General features: G+C 46.5%; 1 protein-coding gene across 1 annotated transcript; it reads right to left on the bottom strand.

The window, feature by feature from the left end:
• Positions 1 to 12,814: 12,814 nt before the first annotated feature.
• LOC143388857 (F-actin-monooxygenase MICAL3-like) lies at positions 12,815 to 13,408 on the bottom strand. The gene is made up of 3 exons (XM_077108325.1): positions 13,311 to 13,408; positions 13,101 to 13,174; positions 12,815 to 13,010 (listed from the first exon to the last, which is right to left on the bottom strand). Exons 1-3 carry the CDS (start codon positions 13,406 to 13,408, stop codon positions 12,826 to 12,828), a joined length of 357 nt encoding a protein of 118 aa, XP_076964440.1. The 3' UTR covers positions 12,815 to 12,825.
• Between the last annotated feature and the right edge of the window lie 2,735 nt (positions 13,409 to 16,143).

Raw genomic sequence — 16,143 nt, 5'->3', positions numbered from 1 at the left:
TTAGTGAGACCTTATTTCTAAATAAAAAATAAAAAGACTGGGACAATATCATGCATTTATTAAGTCACCGAACTGGGCCTCTACCCTCAGTCAACACAGGAACAGAAAATCCAGAAACAGTGGTTAAGTGTACTTTAGCACACACCTCTTAACATGCTCCCTGTTAGGGAGCATGGAGGGGAAGAGACAGCCTAACTTACCAGAGGGATGGGTGCTTAGATTTGGGCCACACCTTGTATTACCAGACAAAGTTGCCATTGAAGTGAAGGTTACAGAGGTTTGTCTGGTGTGGATTTAGTTTTAACAGTGAAGTGCTTGAGCTGAGAACATAGGCTTTGAACCTTGTGTGGTGATGTTGGCCTGTAGTTCCAAGCTAATCAGGAGGCTGAGGTGAGGGAGATTTAGACCTGCATGGGCAGCCAGGGCAGAATGGTGAATGATGAAGGGACGGGCAGGTCCAAGTCTGGACAGAAAGAGTAAAAAGGGTCTCCCAATGAGGTCAACGGCCTAGCTCACAAAAGTGCTTATGGATATGAGCGTTGGGGAGGTCCAACAGAAAGATTAAGATGCATGGACATGGGGTACCAGTGAGTGATAATAAGGAGAGTGTGGAAGGGGAGAAGATAGAAAGAGGAGGAAGGGCCTGTAAGGGTAAAAGAAATTGAAGTTAAAGTGTAAAAGTTAAAGTGTAAAAGACCGGGCATTGTAAAGTTTCTAAGCTGCAAGGCCTGAGTTAAAAAGTAAAGGACCAGGTATTGTTAAGTTCCTCTGCTACCCCCAAAAACCTGAAATTCCTGTAGCTGTTAGGACAATACCCAAACTGCCCAATAATTATTCCCCCTGACTCTCTGTTTAATAACCTAGGACCCTGTGTAGCCTGGCACGTAGGCATTCAGGCCCCAAAACCAATCAGTTTGAATGTGTACCCCGCTTAGGAGTGACCAATCACCCTCGCCCAACCTGTTCCCACCAATGAACGTACTAATCATGTCTAAGAATTGTTGTTCAATTTTCCCGTGCCTCATGATGATTTGTTCCGATGTATGCAAAGCCCCCGCCCTCCTCAAAAAGTGTACTTAAGCGCTGCTCAACCCCTTCCTGGGGCTCTTGGCTGCTCTCCCTTCCTGAGTGGGCCGGGAGCCCCAGCACGCTGGAATGGATCCCCAATAAATCCCCTTCTGCAATTGCATGAGCAGTCTCTTGGTGGTCTCTTTCTCCGACGCTTCGCCAGACCCTTAGAGGCCAAAGCCCATGAAAAGAACAAATCAGTACTTTCCTATTGATTCCCCTGCTTCTGGGAGAAGTCTGTTACTTTGTTACCTTTCTTCTTACAATAACATGCTCCTTGTTTAAAAATAAAAAAAGTAATTGGGGATGTAGCTCAGTGGTAGAGCTACTTCAGCATAGAAGTAGCTTTATTATAGCTGGGCATGGTCACATATGCCTGTCATCCCAGTTTCTCCAGAGGCTGAGGCAGGAGGTTACCAAGTTCAAGGCTGGCTTTAGCAACTTAGTAACACCCTGTCTCAAAAATAAAAAAAGTTAAAAAGGACTGGGAATGTGTAACTCAGTGGTGAAGTGGCCTTGGATTCAATACCCAGTACAGAAAAACAAAAGAAAAAAAAAAGGAAAAGAAGAAGAAAAAGATCTTGGAAGGGCTGGGGATGTGGCTCAAGCGGTAGCACGCTTGCCTGGCATGCGTGCAACCCGGGTTCGATCCTCAGCACCACATACAAACAAAGATGTTGTGTCTGCCAAATACTAAAAAATAAAAATATTAAAAAAAAAGATCTTGGAAAAAAAAGTAGCCATTTGTATCCTCTGGTAAACAGACTTTGAGAAAAAGTTGGAGGGAGGTGATATCTGAGAAAGAAGAGAGGAAAAAGCTGGGTTGGACAGAGAAGACCTCTAATCGCAATGCTAATCTGAGAAAAAAAGAAGGGAGGAAGTAGAACTCCATTGGCTAGTTGGCTGAGTTCTAAGAAGTCAGGGACAGGGTTGAATTGTTCACAATTGGCCCCAGGGCTGGAATATTGTTTCAGGCTGTGAACGAGTCCATTATCTCTCTTGCTTTTATATATCTTGTCCCTGCAAACTGCATGTGGAGAGGCCTGCTGTGGGGCCTCTGACCTCCCCAGAGACAAATCCAGATGGGGTGGGGCTCTGGAGGCCCCACCTCCCAGTGCCCATCTCCTCACACCCCTTTCTATTCCAAGCCCTCAACTGCTTCCTCCTAAGACTGAACTGACCTCTGATCTGTGGAATTAAGGCTTTCTCTATCCTGGCCACTTCCATCTTCTAACCTCTGAGAAGGAAACTGACAGCCAATCTCTGCCCAAGATCCAGGGTGGCAAAATGGAGATGCATATATACCATCTGGGGGCCGAGGGGACAGAAGAGATACAGGGCCATGTGCAGAGCACTGCCTACATTTAGATCTCCATAGCTGCTCACTATTACAAGGTCTTAGGGCAGGGGGCTGGGCCCCCAATGGCTCTCTCAGCCAACATCAAAGTTGCAGAGAGCAGAAGGATGGTGGTTCATTTCTAACGACCACAGCACTCTCCAAGACTCAAATAGTAAGCCTCCCAGAGCTCCCCCCCTGGCCCCCATCATATCCAAAACAGGTCCAAAAGGATTCAAAGGAAGAGTCAGGCCAGTGTCTCTTACCATGGGTCTACAGAAAACAATGAGGGTAAGGTGCCTGCTGTCTAAGAAGGCCAGTCTGGGTGGCCTGAAAAGGGCTGAAGGAAATGTGCCTGAGGCAGGGGAAGAAGTGGGTGAGAGGAAGGGATGATTATCCTGCCCCTAGGAGGAGGCTGGGTGCAGCCTGTAGGGGCAGGATCCCTTAATGGTTGGCTGGTTGAGCCAGCTCCCCAACCTCCAAGGTACTTTCCCACCACTCTGTCTAACCCTGGACCTTGAAGGATAGGTGAGTTTTGGAAAGTAGAATTCTCTTGAGAAGAAAGGCAAACAAATCCTGATGGAGGAGAGGAAAGAGATGGTGAGATTCAGGAACAGGATCTGGGATAAAAGTAATGTCTAGCACTATACATCTGAGCTGTCTCAGTGGACTGGAAGGAGGGGCAGTCTGCCCAGTCCCATTCTGTAAGCTACCAAGTAGGAAGGTGGGTGTGGCCCTGGGGAAGCTGTTGGAAGCTGGCTCTGCCCTGTGTGACTCAGCATCTGCACTGAGCTAGCAGACCAGTCTGGGATTTCCAAAATTACCTTCAGCAGTCCTTCCTCTTGGGCTATTCTATTTGGGCCAGAAATCATAGCTGATAGATAGTAAGGCTCCTTTCAAGGAAGTAAAGCAGAGTCATTTTAGAGGGCTAACTTCTAAGGCAAAGAAGCTCTGGAAGGCAAAGACCTTTCCAGAATTTGGCTATGGCTCAGACAGGCCATAGTAGGGGCAAGCAACTTTCCTAGGGGGGAGTGGGATTGACTCTGCCAAAGAGATAGGCCCTCCAGTATTTGGCCCCCAGGAATGACCTAGTCATGAGTTCTGTGCTATCTGCCATCCTTCATCTTGTTCCTACCCTTACTGAAGTCAGTCCTTTGGATTATTGGCAGAATCCTATTTATAAAGGGAAGGGAGTGGGAGGGCCTGGCTTGGGGTGGCTATAACTGGCTTAAATGTGCTCTATGCCAATTATTAGAGTGAGGGATGGTAAGAAAGAGGGGGCAAGTCACTATATACAGAATTATGTTCTAAGGTGCACAGGTGATGAATGCCATGTGTCAGGGTGAGTGGGTGCAAGAGTGGAACTCTGTCCCTTGAATGAGGGGCTGTGTTTCTCCCATTCCTGTAGCCTCATGCAAAGCAGAGGCTATGGCAGGATTTGTTATCAAGGCCAGGAGATGTGTGCCTTCCCTACATGAAGATTCTATCACCTTCTGTCCTGTGCCGGATTTTCCCCACATCCAACCCAACACCATGACTTCCTGTCTTTCCTATAAACTGCACTGAGATCCAGATGTTATCATAAATTTCCTGGAAACCAAACTTGAGCAGCTGATGCTGGTTCCTGTTGCAGGTCCCTTGGTGGGGGCAGATCCTGGGGCAGCCTACAGGGAGGGGATACCCATGTTTGGCTCTGGTGGCTGGCATATGACTGTATGACTCAGCAACCACAGTACCCCTCAAAATTCAGACCACATTGATGGTCCCTTTTCAGCCCCACTTTATGGGGCAGGGATGTAAATGTTATTTTCACTATTTCAAGGGTAGAAAACAGGTTTGGAGAACCATGCCTGAGATCAGCCAATCAGGTAGTGGCCAAACTGGGCCAGATGTTAGAACAGATTCCTGGCCCAATGCTCATTTCATTTCTTGGTCGAGTGACCTCCAGTAAAGAATTTTATTCTTGGGGAGGGGAAGAGAAGACTTATGGGTTCATCTTTAGAGAGGTATAAGGGACCACTCAGAACCTATGGGACCAAGGATACCCTCAGGGCTGCTTGGAAGAGGTACTGCAGACACTTTTCCCAGTGTAGAGAAACCAGCTTCAATAGTATACAGTGGCCACTGGCTCCCTTCCCTGGCTAAATTCCTTTTTCAGCTCTCAAAGTTAAGGCCACTTGGAATTTTGAAACCTGAAGATTTGACCACATATATTTATGCCTAAGTGCTCCTCAGTTGCCAAATATAGGGTTATAGTCCTAAACTCAGCTGGAAGAGGCTGTTTAGCATCCTCTGTTGCCATAGAGTTTGCCTAGCTCCTGCTGTCAATGCTTTCTCCAGTTCTCCCCTTGGGTCCCTGGAGACCTCTTTGGAGAGAAGTTGGGGAGGGAAGTCTGGGGGCTGGGATGAGTGGTCTGGGGGGTGAAAATTTTTCTGTTGCCTCCAACTGTTGTTCTTCATCCTTTTCTCAATCTAGACATGGTAGGAACAGGAAAGCACAACTTCCCTGTGGCTGGTTGGGCTGGGCGGGCAAGGTGGTTAGGACATACCTGGATGAGAATAGGCCCTTTTTCATCTTTCAGGATTCCAAAGGGCCCTGGTGGCTGCACTCTATTCGGGACCATCCAAATTCTTCTGTTTGTTGAGGCCTTATCCCGGGTCAGTTCATTAATGTCCTTATTACAGTTCTGACTCGAAATAGGCAGATTCCTCATTTTTCATCCATGATCACACAGTCAGGTTCTTGAGCTTTTTTTTTTTTTTTAAACAATGTTGGGGATGGACACCAGAGCCTGGCACATGCAAGGAAAGAGCTCTACCACTGAGATACACAGCCAGCCGCTACCATATGTCTTTCTATTGTATGTCAGACCCCTTCTATCCTGTTTCCCTATAGCAGAGTAAACTCCTATATGAAAATGGTTAGCTTTAGCTATAATCCCCTTATGACAGTGATGAAAAAGCATTAGGAAATGTTCATAGAAATTCTGGGAAAGAAGAGAATTTTTCTGCCTACCATATTTTGTCAAGATATATAGTAATATGTATAATAATGTAGTAGCTGAGCATGGTGGTGCATGCCTGTGATCCCAGCTACTTTGGGAGGCTGAAATAGAAGGATTACAAATTCAAGTCCAGCTTCACAGATTAGTGAGACCCTGTCTCAAAAAAAAAAAGAAGAAGAAGAAAAGAAAAAGAAAGAAAGAAAAAAGGTGGGGGTGGGGATGTAGCTTAGTTGTAAGGTGCTTGCCTTGCATGTGTAAGGCCCTAGGTTGCATCCCCAGTACCACACACACATGAATATAAAAAGATAAACAGGGGCCGGGATTGTGGCTCAGAGGTAGAGTACTCACCTAGCATGTGTAAGGCACTGGGTTTGATCCTCAGCACCACAAAAAGTAAAACAAAGGCATTGTGTCCACCTATAATTAAAAAATAAATATTAAAAAAGATAAACAGAGGGACTTGGGTTGTAGCTCAGTGGTGGAGTGCTTGCCTAGCATGTGTGAGGTACTAGGTTGGATCCTCAGCACCACATAAAAATAAATAAATAAAGGCATTGTGCCCATCTACAACTAAAAATTAAAAAAAAAAATTTAAAAATTTAAAAAAGATAAACAAATGCCAAGGGAAGGACAGGAAGGAAAAGTCTTACTAGTTGGCAGTGACATTCTTGCCATCACAATAAACAAACAAATAACCCATGGAGGTCTGTGGGAGGGGAAGACATCACAGGAACTTGTGGGGGGTGCAGAGGGGATAGCTCTCCTTACTTCGTGGGAACCAGCCCCTCGCCTAGTAGGTAGGTATTCCCATGTTGAGGCCTCAAGTCGGGAAGCCATCCCTGGAGCTCCAGTTTTATGAGCACATCCCAGCTCCTCAAGGGTGTAACTTTGCTTGTTAAAGGGAGAAATTATCCTTTTCCATACAGAAGGGAAAAAATAATGATTAACTTTATTTCAGTTTTTGGCCACATGAGGAATGCAAACAAGTCAATGAAAATCAAAGGAAAAATGACCACATTTCCCTCTTTCCTCCCAACAGAACAACTCCAAAGATCATGAGCAGGATTGGTGGGGATGTCCTGCTCCAGGGGAGTGGATCTCTTCTCTGGAATGATTTCACATACACTGGCTGGGACATATTTTGTATTTAAATTACTGCAAAATTATTGCAACATGAAATTTTCTCCTTTACCCATTCTTCTCAGGTACAGTGTTTGAGAAAACTTGTCTGTTCTCAATGCTTCTGCACAATATCTTTCTTTAAGGGAATTCTAGAAGGCCCCAGGCTGCCTCCCAGGGACAAGGCTAAGGCCCTGTTGGGTAGCTGGGAGGAAACATTTGGGGCAGCCACTACTCAGGAACTGGGGTTCTGCTGACTCTCACCTGCTTGCTGAGGTGGTTGAATGACCAAGTGCTGTCACAGCCCAAGGACAGGGCTGCAGGACCAAAAATGAGGGAGAAATGGGGGCAACTCTTCAGCTGGTTGTTCCCAGTAACTCATGGAGTGAGGGCTCAGGCCCATGACTGTCCAACATTGCGTTGGCAGTCAGCCCAGGAAGTGGGAGTCTTAGGCCCACACTCCTTGACCTGACCTTCCTTTTCCCCCAGATTTTCATGGGTTGGGTTAAGAACAATTTCTTTTATTTTCTTCTGATGCTGGGGATGGAACCCAGGGCCTTGCGCCTGCTAGGCAAGTGCTATACCACTGAGCTTCACCCCCAGCCCAGGATAAGAACAACTTGTCGAAAGCTGGAAACCTTCATTACTGGTGCTAGAAATGTTTTCAATCACAATATGAAGCTGTCATTCAGTGATCTGGCCCTGATAACATTTGTAAAAAATATTTTATTTTTCAAAAACATTTTTAAAAATAGTTAAATAAAATGAAATGCAGCTGGGAGGAAGATATTGGTTGTCAGCTGCTACTGCATCCTTTTTATTTTTTCCCAAGGAGAGAGACATGGCATCTGGACTGTTGGAGAGAGACCTGAAGAGAGGCTGGGAGCCCACACCTTCCATGTTTAAAAGGGCTCTCTCCTGCTTCTTTCATTGCCTGCTGGACCAATCACCTGTGTATACGAGACCCTCATTCCTTTGGCTCCTGCTCAGCACCCTCACGCTCTAACCTTTACCTGGAAAATCTCTTATCCTTGACAATGGCTTTGTGGAGGACGTCCCCATGGCATGTTCTGGAGCTGTTTTGCTGGGACAGCAGATCTGATGGAACTGGCTTCAGGGTCAGGGAGGGTGGAGGCCAATATAAATGTTCTGGAAGCATATAGCTTACTTATATTAACCTGATGAGTGTGTGAGAATAGACAGAGGATTTGGTCTAACACTTAAAATAAAAAATGAGTGCATAATTATGTTGGCTCACAAGATAGTTAGGAAATGACTTTGGGACTATCTGGTCAACACTCAGTTTACCTGGAGGTTTATGACCCCTTTTCCAAGATGCACACCAGTGACCAGTATGAGAGAGCTATGTGCATCTACACAGGCTTGACTCAAACCCTTTGAGCTATTGTCCTCCCATGGATCCTGCAGATTGGTACAGTCCCACCTTAGAGAGAAAGAGAGGCATTGACTAGTTTAAAGTGATGTGCCTAAGGATGAAATCAGGAGAAGCAGCAGGGTGAGGGTTACACATGAATGTTAACCCCACATTCACTGATGCACACTCCCTAATACTCTCTCTTGGCTGGGCAAGGACACCAACAACCTTGTTCTCATTTCACAGCAGCTGAACTTGGCAGCTCCACACCACTTATAAAGGACCTTCTCTCTAGGTTTGGAGTATACCATAACTGCCCACTATGGAGACCATTCAAAGCAAGCTGTAGTTTTGTCAGGCCCATTATTTATTTTTTCAGGGAGATCCTCAACTCAGATACTGCCTAGTTTTGAGGCCTGGGCCATCTCCATAGCTGGCCCACCCTTGGTTGAAACCAAAGGTTGAAATCCATACCTCAGAATCAGCTGTCCATTTTGATTCAGAAATCCTATGGGGGCCTGAAAAGCACACACACATCATGGAGACAGTCTCCTTCTCACACTGGTCTGGGTAGCAGATGGCTTGTTGGGCAGAGCAAGTGGCACATGTAACTTACCTACAATAGCTGAAATTCCAATTCCTTTTGAGCCCCACCTGTAAAAAGACCTTAAGAGTAGGAAATAAAAGGAGGAGCTGCCCCCAAATCACTACCTGGTGAAGCTTAGCTGTGTGACACTGTCTGGGAGCCTTAACAGAAGAGCTATGTGGCTCTAGGCCCTGGTCTAACTGGCTCCCTGGCTTAGCAGGCCATGGAGGTTGGTTTCTTAGTCTTCACTTGATATTACCAGGGAGGATGATCTGAGTGGGTGACACGAAAGAGGGTATTCTTAAGAGGGCCAGTCTGGCCAGCTTATGAAGTGAAATGAGATGGCACATTCTCTCTTTTCCTCTCTTTTCCACTTTTGAATGTGATTCCTAGGAAGGGACTCTGAGAAGATTCGGGGTTCAGGTGAGGTTTTGGAACTATCAGCTCTGGCAGTTTGTTGGGAGGAGAGGGGGGGACTTCTAAGGTTTCCCCAGTGGCCTACCTTAAACAAAATCGCCTTTTCCTGCCATCAGGTGATGCCATCAATTGTCCTCAAATCCTGCTTTTGGGTGCTCTGGTCCAGAGAACCCCTCTGGAAACAATAGGTGACAGGGACCAGGTGCCCATCAACTCTACTTGGGCCATGATTATCTTTCCTGTCAGGAGTCGAAGGCCATCATATATTCCCACTTGAGCCGGTTATAAGATTTTATCCACTGGGGGTTCAATCCCCAGTACCACATACACAAACACACACACAAAATGTGTGTGTGTTTGTGCTTTTCTTTGTTCTTCATATTCTGCTTCGGGTTGTCACTTGAGACACTATCTGAGGCAAACACCCACATTAGGTAAAAATCTGCCCTTTATAACTGAGCCTCAGTAGCATCTTGTAGGAAAGCATATTATTTGAAATAGAGATTCTCAAAGTTTAAGCAATCCTAGGTTCCTGGCAGCCTTCCTTCCAGCTGACCAGGGAGCCCAGGGGCTTGAGATTTGTAGTCTTCAAGCTCAGATCATTCACATGTTTCAATATCCCCAAGTTCATTCAGTGCATAAAGTCCCAGAAGGGGTTGACATCACCTTTTGGCCTGGAATCATCCACAAGAGAACAAAAGGAAAAGTGCTGACCAGCTCTTTTCCCTCTGTTCTCTGAGAGTCCTCCAAGGCACATTTCAGTGCCATTTACCCTATCTGTGATATATTGATCTGTCAGTGAATAGTAGTATCTCTGAGTTCATGATCATGGCTCCTTTCTAAGAAGTAAGGAAGCAGCAGAAAGGGACAGACCAGCAACAGGAACATGAAACTGAACTTTGCAGACGTGGAACCAGTTTGAGTCAGTCACTGCAATGGAAGGTGCAGCCAGAGCGTTCCAGCTACTCCAGAAGGAAAAGGGTCCTGGCCAGGACAATGGTGGGCATGGTAGGTAGGAGAGTAGGACAAAATCTTTTTGTTGTTATTTTCTGGCATTGTTTTTGTTGTCATTTTCAGCATTGGAAATTGAACCCAAGAGCATTCTTCCACTAAGCTACAGTCCCAGCTCTATTTTTTTTTTGGAGGGGGGGTACTAGAAATTGAGCCCAGGGTTGCTTAGCCTATGAGCCACATTCCCCAGCATCCCCAACCTGGCTTTTTTTTTTTTTAGTTGTAGATGGTCATAATACCTTTAGTTATTATTTGTTTGTTTTTATGTGGTGCCCAGGATCAAACCAAGTGCCTCAAGCATGCTAGGCAAGCGCTCTACCACTGAGCCACAACCCCAGCCCCTCCCCAGCCTTTTTTAATGTTTTAATTTGAAACAGGGTCTCACTAAGTCCTTAGGGCCTTACCAAGTTGCTGAGGTTGGTCTTAAGTTTGTAATCATCCTGTCTCAGTCTCCAGAGTCACTGGGATTACAGGCGTGCTTTTTGATTTTGAAATAGTCTCACTTAGTTGCCCAAGCTGGCCTCAAATTTGCAATCCTCCTGCCTTAGCCTCCTGGGTAGCTGAGATTACAGGGGGATACATCCTCAGCTCTTTCTATTTTTTATTTTTTTAATCTTTATTTATTTATTTTAACTGGACACAACATCTTTATTTTATTTATTTGTTTTTATGTGGTGCTGAGGATCGAACCCAGGGCCTCGCACATGCTAAATGAATGCTCTACCACTGAGCTACAATCCCAGCCACTCTTTGGACCTTTTCCCCCAGCAGCCACTCTAAAGCTGATTTTGACCAGCAATGATAGACTATTCTTAACACTTTCAAAGGAGAAGAATTTTTTCAATGGAGCAGAAAGGAGGAAAGAGTTAAAACAAATTCACAAGTTGAGGGTGTAGCTCAGTGGTAGAGTATGCACTTAGCATGCACAAGGCCCTGGGTTCCATCCCCAGCACTGCCAAGAAAAAAAATGTTAAAAGGTGGTAATATCTGACCCACAAAGGGAAATGGACTGTTTTATGCGCAATAAAAGTTTTTAAAATAAAGTGTATTTCTTGAGTCATTTTAGTGTACTTGGCAATGAGCCAGGATACATTTTCATATCACTACCTGCCTTTCTAGATAGGTGATATCTGTGTGAATCTTATATCTAGTGTATATATGTGTGTATAGGGTTATTTAATGAATACAACTTGACCTTCTTAGTCAGTGGCTTGATGAGTTGTACACACCCGTTCTCTGGTTGAACCATGAAAAATGAACAGTTTGACTTGTAGAGCTAGTTACATGGTACTTATTAGCCCTTGCCACCTCAAGAAGATTCTAATTCAGGGGAGGGAAGACAGGGCTGGAGTTGCCTGTCGGTGAGAGACCAGCCTAAATGTTGATACTGGCAGCAGCACATGTTTTCCTGTCTGGCTGGACCTTCAGCTAGGCTGAGGGAATTCCTATCAGTCAGACAGATCACAGGAGCCACTGGACACCCTCTCAGCCAGCTAGAAGAGGGCTTATCCCCAAATCTTCTTTAACTTATGCGTGGAGGGACATAAACCCTGGCACCAAGATTGAGAAAACAATGGGTCTACAGAGCCAACATTCCAACAGCGAGAGACCGGCTGGCATCTTTGCCTTTCAGCATGGCTGCTGACAGTGCTGAAATGTATCCTTGACAAGTTAATGGTCCTGATGTTAAAGTCCAGTGCCACAGCAAGAGCAGGGTGCCGGTGGAGGAGGAGAGGGCTGGACACAGTTACAGGGGGACAGAAAAGCTGTGAGCAAGGACCCAGAGGGTCTCAAGCTGCTCCCTGATGCCAACCAGATCAGTAACACTATGAAGAAGGCTAATAAATAGATGCATATAACAAGTGTTCGGTCAGTTTTGATTCAGGCTGTGTAGGACTTAGCAGACCTCTGTTACCCCTACATGTAGGTGCCAGGTGATCAGTGTCTCTAGTAAAGATATAAAAATGAAGTTGCTTCTTTTCAAGTATTAAAAAATAAGTTAATTGACAAAAAAGATCTGAAATGGCTGAGTGGCTGAGCATCTTGCCAGGTCCTCAACTTCATTTCAATGTGCAAACACAGGAAAAAACACCAAGGAAGAAGGGAATCTCTTGCCCCACTGTGAAGCGCTAAATTGTGACAATGCCTGTCTGTCAATGGGGGGCTTGATGTGGAGGGTCCCCCCGTCCCCAAAGTTAGTACTTTCCAGTGTCAAAATGGTTGTGAACTAAAAGCAAAGTGCAGCAATCCATGGGCTTCGGGCCTCAGCCAGAGAGAGGCCTGGGGCATTTGGCCACTCGGAGTCCAGTGTGTTGTGTGGGGGCTGGGGACAGACCCCTCTTGCATTCTCATAATTTGCATAATGAACTCAGATCCTGCCTATCCCTCAGCTTCCCCTGCAATGCTGGGGCGGTTACTGCCCTGACCGGTCATTGCCCCTCTCCCATACTCTATCCACATCTTGCTTGTGGGGTGTTTTTTTCTTTCTTTGGTGGTGCTTCAGGGAGCATGAAGAAGGCAGCTGCCCCATTCTGTGGGGTGCTCTCTGTAGTGGCGGTGTCTTTGAAGAGAAGGAGCAGCTCCCTTCTCTTACCAAACATGCTGGCGGAAGGAAGGGGCACCAGGCAACAGGTCCTCAGGGACTGTGCGGGGTTCCCCCACTGCATCGTACATCTCTTGCTCTGCTCCTCCTTCTTGAGTGGGAAGTCCAGGTGGGCCTCTTCTCAGGAGGTGGAGTCATCTCAGATAATCATCATCACCTGGGGTTTCACCATAGCACATGAGCATGTGGGTGGCTGAATGCAAACTCCCAGGAAGTGCCAGGCTTCCTTGGACCTTAGATCCAGGTGGTTTGGGAGAACATAGCCAGGTGGATGCTGACATTCCAAGTAGTGTAATGGGCACAAACTCAGGACCAGTTCAGGCTGAAACCCTTTGACAGCATGGCCGCCTCCAGGTCCTTGTCCTCCTCTTTTTCCCGGAGCCGCTGCTTCTCCAGCAGGGCCACTAGAGAGTCTCTCTGCTCCACAACTTCCAACATCTCGTTCAGGATCTTCTTCTCCTCTGACAACTCCTCCTCGGTCTTCAGGTGATCTGAGGAGTAGCCAAAGTCACAAGGTGTGTGGCTTGGGAGGTGGAAGCCCATACCAGCCTTCCCCTGTGCATCTCCCCTCACCCACTTACCTTCCACTGCCATCCGCTCCCGCAGTTCCTGCTGTAGTCGGCTCTGCCGATCTTCCAGCTCTAACTCTCGGGCACTGAGATGGGGAAGGAGACAGAGACAATGACTTGGGGGGCAACTACTCACCCCACCAAGTTAGGATTGGTATATCTATGACAGACCCAGTACCTATGTTCCCTCATGAATAGGCCCCCAAATCTCAGACTACACACAAAATCATCAGCTCCGACTCATAGAGCACCATGGCATTTTTTTCTTGCACCAGCTTGAACCACTCTTGCATCAGCTTAGGGTCATCCTTTTTGCCCATGCCTGCCGAAAAAGACTGTGTGTCAGGCAGCAAGGGAGGGTATCTTGGTCTCCCCTGGCCCACAGGAATCATCACACTGGGGCAAATGTGCAAAGAGAGCCGAGCAAGATGCTGCCGGAACACTCCCAAGCCAGGTCCAAAGTTTGCCTACAGCCTTGGGGGTGGGGGGTGGGGGGCAGATAATGATAGGCCCCTGCATTGTGCAGATCCCAGGGCCTAATGGAGCCTATGCTTTTTGTCTGTTCTGTTCAGTCCAGGCCCTGCCCTCATCCCTGCCAGTAATCCTGGCTGGTTGTGACTGTTCCCTCCTCATAGGCTTGTTGTTACTTTTTCTGCTTAGAAGCTTTCTTTTGTATGTCTTAAATTGCTTTGTTCTTCCTTCTTAATTTTTTTAATTCATTTAATATTTATTTGGCACTTGCTATGTTCTGGGTCTCCTTGGAGGAGAAAACCAGTCTAATAAAAATGGCAAATTTAAATTTATAAACTACACTTTACTCTTTCACCCTCATTTAACCTAGTTCTTTCCTAGGCTGTTGCTCTTCTCTGGGGCCACTAATATTGAGGCCTCATAATTGCTTTGTATCCTAATCAGAAAGACACCCTTTCTTCTTTTTTGTTTTGGTAACAGGGATTGAACCAGAGGTATTTAATCACTGAGCTACATCCCCAGCCCTTTTTATTTTGAGATGGGGTCTTGCTAAGTTGCTCAGGGCCTCACTAAATCACTGAGGCTGGCTTTGAACTTGTGATTCTCCTGCCTCAACCTCCCCAGATGCTGGGATTATAGGCATGTGCCATTATACCTGCCAAGAAACCATTTCTTAACATGTGGCTGGACATACTTCTTGACAAACACTCTAGAAGGGACTGTGTGGTAGACACAGGGCATCCAGGATAGCTGTCAGCAGACCACCAGCAGACCCACACACCCTAGAGACTGAGGAAGGTGGCCACCCCCTGTTCTGATCCAGTCCCACCACCAGTTTTCGGGCCTGGTACCTGACTGCTGCCTCAGGCCAACCTGAACCAGCACAGGACTAGTCTCCATAAGGAAGAACACAACCCTCTGGGCTTAACTGCAGTAGGAGGATACAGGAAGAACCTTACAAGGAATCACACCATCCAAGGAGGAAACAATCTCCTTTCCTTGGAGCATCAATCTGCTCATGGTCAAAGTTTGGTCCTGCCTAAGAGACAGACTATGTCAGTGGCTCTTTAATATTTTGCGGTTACAAACCATTTAAAGCATCTCATGAAAGCTAAGGACTTTTGCTAGAAAAATGCTTATATATATGCATTATTATTATTATTTTGTGGTGCTTGTGATGAAACCCAGGACCTTAAGCATGCTAGGGAAGTGCTCTACCACTAAGTAGTGCACTCTACACTCCCATTACAGCATCAAACAATTTTAGACAGAATTTCAGGGTACTCAGGGGCTTTCTGAAGTATATCTATAGGTCTCAGGTTAAGAGGCACTGAACTGGGAAATCTCTCAAAGTACGCTCTATTTTCTGAGTTGCTTGGTTGGATGTCCCAGCACAGTGATTAGTGTTATAGCCCAGGAGTATGTACTATGTACATCCTCAGGTGGGTGGCTCTCAGATTTGCTCCTTACTCATTCTTGACCGCATTCTATCATCTGGCATTCTTGCACACTAATCAAAGACAAAGCTCTTGTGATGTTGTCTTCTTGACTCACATAAGGCCTAAGTCAGTCAACCAATGGCCCCACTCTAGAGAGGCAGAGATGCACTGCGTTCACACAAGCAGGAGTTAGTGTCTGCATTGTGCCCCAGTGAACATACAACTTTGCTCCTGAGGTGGCATGCTATCTCTGAGCTCTACTCTCAAGGATGGAAGCTCCCCACTTCACAACCCCTGGCCTGTGGAGCCTGCGACTGTGCAGTGCCGCATGTGTGTCTGGGGGCCTGAGCTCTCCTCACCCGATCCAATAGACTTGGGTCTTTGGCTTTTAAACCAGCCTACAGCTCAGTTCCATGCATTCCTTCCGGAGCGTCTCTGCACAGTGTGCCCACATGGCCATGAAGATGGAGCCCTGAGACATGCAAGCCTGTCCAGTGTGGCAAGCTGAGGGCACACCGGGAAGTCTCTCCCTCCTTCCCACCTTCCCATGTATAAAGACAAAATTTCCACCAGGGTACATCTGAACACTGCTCATGAGCCATGGTGGAGCTTGTTCACAGCCGATGAGTAAGGGGATGTGGTGGCGAGGGTGAAGATCACATGTGAGAGCCATGGAGAGCAGAGTAAGAGATTAGCAAGGGTTAGTCATGGCCATACTCCCCCTTCCCCTGCCCACATGCCTTGTCAATGACAAAAATCTTATCACCACAACAGACTTCAGTCAGACCAAAAAATAAACACCAAAAAACAAAACAAAACACACTCAGCAAGACACAAAGTAGAGAAGTTTGCTTTAGTGTTTGTTTTGGTAAAGAACTTGGGGCCATTTGTGTAGATCAGTCTTTGTAAGGACAGTATTCCTTGACTCTGTCAATACAAGTCCATCTGGTGAACCTGAGGCTTAAAGGCCCAAGTACAAATGGTTATGGGGGATGGGGGGAAATGCTGCAGAAGTTCTGCAGGCTATAGGAAGTCTGTAGACTTCAGTAGCCGGGCCTGGAGGCTCTCCAGCTTCCCTCTGTACCCGGGTCCTCCCCTCAGATAGTCAAAGGGATACTGTGCCTTGTCAGAAACTGCCACATATT

This window comes from Callospermophilus lateralis, unplaced genomic scaffold (assembly GCF_048772815.1).
Source record: "Callospermophilus lateralis isolate mCalLat2 unplaced genomic scaffold, mCalLat2.hap1 Scaffold_45, whole genome shotgun sequence".
Lineage (NCBI taxonomy): Eukaryota > Metazoa > Chordata > Mammalia > Rodentia > Sciuridae > Callospermophilus > Callospermophilus lateralis.
This window is presented reverse-complemented; position numbering and strand designations above follow the sequence as displayed.